This window comes from Candoia aspera, chromosome 7 (assembly GCF_035149785.1).
Source record: "Candoia aspera isolate rCanAsp1 chromosome 7, rCanAsp1.hap2, whole genome shotgun sequence".
In the NCBI taxonomy this organism is placed as follows: domain Eukaryota; kingdom Metazoa; phylum Chordata; class Lepidosauria; order Squamata; family Boidae; genus Candoia; species Candoia aspera.
The window spans coordinates 7,181,347-7,187,346 of NC_086159.1; the positions used below are offsets into that span (position 1 = coordinate 7,181,347).

General features: G+C 49.4%; 1 protein-coding gene across 2 annotated transcripts in view; it reads right to left on the reverse strand.

Annotated features, from left to right (window-relative positions):
- CHCHD3 (coiled-coil-helix-coiled-coil-helix domain containing 3) overlaps positions 1 to 5,616 on the reverse strand; it is a 282,436-nt gene extending 276,820 nt beyond the window's left edge. For both annotated transcript variants that reach the window (XR_010068335.1, XM_063308933.1), the window contains exons 1-2: positions 5,470 to 5,616; positions 11 to 116 (exon numbers count right to left, since the gene is read on the reverse strand). Coding sequence is in view for 1 of the 2 variants with exons in the window: in XM_063308933.1 (XP_063165003.1) it covers positions 11 to 116; positions 5,470 to 5,553 (190 nt within the window). In the remaining variant the exon portion in view is untranslated. The remainder of the gene's footprint in view (positions 1 to 10; positions 117 to 5,469) is intronic.
- Positions 5,617 to 6,000: the final 384 nt, after the last annotated feature.

Below are 6,000 nucleotides of genomic sequence, written 5' to 3' on the forward strand. Positions count from 1 at the left end.
AGAGACATACCTGCAGCTCCACCATCAGAGGCATGATCACTAGACCCCAATTTCTGCTGAGGTTTTCCACCGGGGGAGGAAGGCTCTTTCATACGCTCTATAACATTTTCGGAGAGCTGAAAATAACATACACCAAGAGTTTTTCAACTGTGTTACCGGAACATATATAATTCCCACACTACATCTTGTATGAGTTTGAGATACAAGGTATTCTAGCATTTCATTTTAGCTCTAAGCCCTAAAATAGCTTTGCCCAAAAGACATGCCTGGAGGGTTTAAAATCTTATAATGTATTTTAAGCCGCTAGCAGGTAAGTGGAAATGGAAATTTATTAGATGTGATTTTCCTGCACTAAATTCATCCTTCAACCTTTACTATCCTTTGCCTTTAAAATAAAATAGCATAAAAATGGGGACTCTGTAAGATGCTGGAAACTTCTAAACTCTACTCAGAATAGAGGCTGGCAATCACTTTGCAGGCAAAGGTCTCCCTTTTTCAAATCTATCATTTTTCAGCAGCCAAGAGCCACAGGATGCAGAGCAATAATGTCATTGGCAAGGATAGAATTTCTTTGGCCTTTTTCCCATGGAGAAGATGGGGGGAATTTGGTGTTTTACTTCAAAGAAATATAGAAGCATGAAGCCAATCCAAGGCTTTAAAAGAGCTACTTATTTTCAGAAGCACTGAAGAAAATTCCACCCCTATTATTTAGCAATTTGCAACCAATTTCCAACAGCACAATCTTGGGGGGCAGGCCTCCAGGGACACACACACACACACAATACCCCCAGGGAGGCACATACATGGCCCATAACTTGCTCCCTAAGCTAGGGGCTGCAATCTTCAACGTGCCCATGATTAGAATACTGGAATCCAGGCAGAGCATTAAGGTTGGGGTGCTGCTAGAAAGAGGGGAAGCCTTCCTACCTTCAGAGACAGTCATGTGAGTGTTACAGCCTCAAGAACAGAAGGAACATTAATTCAAGCCCTGGCACATGAAAGTTTCCAGACTGCATGGTTGAAAACTGATAGTCAGGTGCTCTATGGTCTCAGCTCCCTCACATCTTTGTTACTCAGGTTCAATAAAAAACAAACAAACAGGGACTTCAAGCTGGGCTATGTCACGAGAACACGGGAGCCCTTGTTTACAGGTGAACAACCAAAGGGATCAGGCGGAGAAGAAAGAGTTGGTGAAGTCTTAACAGAAAACGAGGATAGGGAAAGGAGCCCCGGAATCAAAGAGGCAGGAAAAAACAACAGTCCTCCCCAAGTGTCACGCCAACAGTCCCCGTTTCATCCTCTGCCTTTCATTCTCCTTTTGAAGCGTCTCTATATAGGCTTCAGAAATGGCACTTGTGACACAGGGAGCCTTGCAAGGAAGGGGAGGTGGAGTGAAAAAAACAGAGTTGTCCTGGACAAGGCGAGGAGGTCACACCACCGCCAGACGGACAGGAGATGGCTCAGCCCATCTCACTTCTAATTTCTCACTTGTCATTTAGGGCCAACCGGACAGCCAGGCTCTTACTCATTTCCCACTTATGCCAAGAGCTTCGTCTCAAATCACTGACATGCAATGGCAATAAAGGGAAGCCAATATTAAAATGGCAGTAGTAATACCAGTCTAATGCAACCAATAACAACAAATAGTAATAAGAGGAAATGAAGGGTCTTCTGTAAAGCCAATGAAACACTGGGGGGAGGGGTGTTCTAACTGGTCCAAATGACAGAAGCTTGGAAAGGTCATCTACATAGTAGCAAAGTGGAAGAGACACCCCACTCCTCACCAAAGCACCTGGTTCTTCCTTAATTTACAAACCACATTACTGAAAGCTGTGTTAGGGCTGTCTGGGGAGAAAAAAAATCTAGTGCTATTCTGCTGTATCTGACGTTAAGCCCCAGAAGAAAGGAAACGTATCCGAGGTGTAGCAGAGAAGGAAAGGTTCAGGGCTGATGATAAACATAAATGTAAGGTTGTGGGTGAAGGGCAAAGGCAAAAATGGAAAACGATGACTGCTGAGAATTGCAGAACATCACAGAAGGCTGAACACATGACGAAACAGGACAATCAGAAAAGCGGTTTTCTTCTGTTTCAAATACTTTGGGACTGTAATTCCCAGAATTCCTACTCAGCATCATCACTGACCATTCTGGCTTCAAATTCTGGGAGTTGTAATTCTCATATATGTAGATTGTCCCTCCTTTTCTCAAAGAGGCATTGGTTTGCCCCATCCTCAAGAAGCCATCACTCGACCCAACCATTCTGGACAATTTTCCCCCCGTCTCCAACCTCCCCTTTCTAGGGAAGGCAGTTGAGAAGGTGGTTGCGCAGCAGCTTCAGGGGATCCTGGATGAAGCGGATTGTCTGGACCCTTTCAGTCTGGACTCAGGCCTAAGTACAGGACCAAAACACATCAGTCGCACTTTTGGATGACCTCTGGCGGGAGCAAGACTGGGGTAGTGAGTGTCCACCCTTGCTCTTCTTGACCTCTCAGCTGCTTTCGATACCATCAACCGTGGTATCCTTCTGCATCAGCTCTAGGGGTTAGGTGTGGGTGGCACTGTACAGGTAGTCCTCACTTACCGACCATTCATTCAGCAACTGAAGTTACAATGGTGCTAAATAAGGACACTTGCGACCAGTCCTTGAAGTTGCACTGCTGCATGTCCCAATTTGGGCACTTGGCAACCAGCACGCATTTACAACGGTCATAGCATCCCATGGTCATGATTGTCATTTGTGACCTTCCCAGACAGCTTCTGACAAGCAAAGTCAAGGGGGAAGCCGGCAGGAACTCACAAGTTACAGTCACATGACATTGATCTTAACCACCGCAGATGATTCACTTAACCACAGCTGGAACTGACAAACTGCCATTGAAAGTTGGGCACGATCACATGATTTTTCACTTTACGACCATGCTGCTTAGTGACAGAGTTCCCAGTTCCAACTGCGTTGGTAAGTGAGGGCTACCTGTACTGTTTCCCTCCTCCGGGGCCTGTTCCAGTTGTATTGATGGGGTGGGGGGGAAGGTCCCACCCTTGGTCCCTGCTTTGCAGGGTACCACAGGATTCAGTACTTTCTTTGCTCCTGTTTAACATCTACATGAAACCACTGCATGAGTTTGTCTAGCAGCACGGGGTGAGGTACCATCAGTATGCTGATAATATCCAGCTTTTTATCTCCACCCCCAGCCAACTAAGTGATGCCATGGAGGTCCCTGTCTGGAAGATGTGGGGGTCTGGATGTGGAACAACAGGCTTCAATTCAACCCAAGCAAGCCTAAGTAGTGTTGGGAGTTGGCACCCCCTGGTTCCAGGGACTTTCCATCTCCTGTTCAGGATGGGGTTGCAGTACCCCAAACCAGAACCTATGTGCAATCTGCGGGTCCTTCTGGACTCACGGCTCCTGCTTGAAAAGCACCTGGCAGCCGTGGCCAGGAGGGCCTTTGCACAACTCCACGTTGCATGCCAGTTGCACTCATTCCTGGATGAGGAGGTCCTGCTCACAGCCACTCACAGTTCAGTCACCTCTTGTATGGATTACTGCAACACGCCCTATATGGGGCTGCCCTTGAAAAGTATTTGGAAGCTTCAGCTGGCTCAAAATGTGGCTGCACAGAAAGTTGTGTTCCTCAATCAGCGCACTCTACACCTCTACACCGTGAGCTGCATTGGTTACCAGTCTGCTTCCAGGTCCAATTCAAGGTGCTGGTAATGACCTATAAAGCCCTACATGGCAGGGGCTGGGTTATTTGAGAAGTGGCATGCACCAGGTCCCATCAGCTAGGGAGTTTTGTCTGGCAGGGCCAAGGAAGAGAATCTTTTTTGCTGTGGTGCCCACTCTGGGGAACATCATCCCCCTGGAGATTAGACTGGCCCCGCCCTGCTGGCCTTCTGAAAGCAAACTGAAAACACAGTTTTGCCAACAGGCATGGGGACCAGAGAACGTGACCAAGCTGGCACAGTGGTTGTGCTGAGCATTATTGGTAGACGTGATTAGAAACCTGTGACCCGTTGGGTCATGGTTTCAGAGACATTGCTAATTGCTGATGCTGATCCTATCTCTGCAGGAATACCCATATGGGAAAATCTCCCTTATAAATCAGAAAGATAGGATCAGAAATACAGGGTCCCTGCATTCTCCTCAGCCATGGCTTGTTTTAATCATAATTAGTTGATCCAGCCATGATGGAGAGGCGCAAACCTGGCCAAGCCATAAAGTATGATTCCCAAACTGCCACACAGCAAAACCTTGATTTATCAGATTCTCCTACCACAAACTTCACAGGCAGTGACTAACCTTCTGTTGGGATTTATGTGTGTGTGTGTATGTGTGTATATAAAAAATAAAAAATATCATTATACAAATAAGGCAAATTACATCATCGGTCCATTTGTGCCATAACACTGTGATGCAAATGACATGAATTGATGCAAACTAATGAAGGGCATTATGTCTTCACCTCAACCATATAAACCACAATGACATGCTTTCTCATTTAACAACCATTCATGGATGACACATCCTCCTTCCAGAACCATGCAAACCATGTTACAATATGGTTAGAACGTAGAGCAAGCTATGAGGTAGATATTCTAAGACTCAGCACAGCCTAGCAAATAAGACACTGGATGGAAAGATGGATGATCTTATGGCGCCTCCTGGGTAGCTTCAGGCCACTCACTCTCACTCGAACCAACCTCACAGGGCTGTTGTTATAGGGATAAAATGAGAAGAGGAGAAAGTCACATTCACCTTGACCTCTCCCAGAAAAAGCAGGATATAAATGCAAAAAACCCAACAACAGATGACCCTGACTGGGGTTGCAGAAAACCCACCAAGGGGTCCCAATTACTTTTAGGGCGCTCTTTCTTCACGTAATACATTTATTCAACATACAATTCCTCGCATAACCCAATTTTCTGCGGCAAAGGGCAACCTGCTGGGTTCAAACGGGGTCAGCCGGTTTGCAGTCGGGCCACAACGCGGGATCTCAAGCTCTGCATCCCCTGCACCGCACCCCACTGAAGCTCAACCTCGTGGGGGCCATCTTTCGGGGGCACCTATGCAAAAGGGGGGGCTGGATGGGAGGGCTGTTTTGCAGGGTTCTCCTTACTGGCAGGCAATTTTCAGCCAGCGAAGGCAAGGGATGTTCTGGATGTTCGGAGAAAGGGCGGGGTGTCACTTGCGGCCCTGGCGCCGACCCCATCCGCCTTGCTTTGCTCAGTAATCCTGCCACGAGGTGAGACCCGGAGCATCATGAGGCCGCGAGTTCCACAGGTCAAGGCTACCTAGGGACGCTTCCCGCCGCCCCCCTTTCCCTCCCCCGAGGCTTCTCAATGGATGCTGCTACCAAGGCAACGACGGGGGGCCCAACCTCCGCAGACCCCCCTCACCCCCAGGAAAGAAGGGCCCCCGCCGGGCGGAGGGTCGCCCGAGGGATCGCAGGGGGCGGGCCGCCTGCTCACCCGGATGCCCTTCACCACCGTGACGTTGTCGTTCTCATCCGCCTCGAAGGTGACCCTCCGGGGAACGCTCTCGCTGCCGCCCATGGCGCCCGAGACCGGGTCAGACTGACTAGGCCGCGGCACGGGGCCCAAGGAGACTTGGGCTCCGCCCACAGGCGCGCCGCCATTGGCCCGCCGCGACTTGCGCCGTGCGCCTATTGGCGAGGAAGCCGTTACCCCTGGCAACAGCCGGGCCCAGAAGGGCGGAGTGGAAACTTTTCTTTCTCCCGCTCTCGGGTCAGAGTATTGTACTGTAGGAAACTTTCCGGGAGAACCACGACTCCCGGAATGCACTACGGCAAGGCAGCCTCGGCGCAAGGCAGGCTGGGAGCGTGCTCGAAGAGGTGCGTTAGCGTTGCATTCTGGGGGCTGGAGTTCCAAGGTGACTTTCCAAAGGCGGGCAAAGCTGTGATGTAGAACCGTGATCGAAGGCAGGGACCGACGGTGTTCCTGGGTTGCAAAACTCTGGGCAGCCCCTAGAGGGCAGTAAAG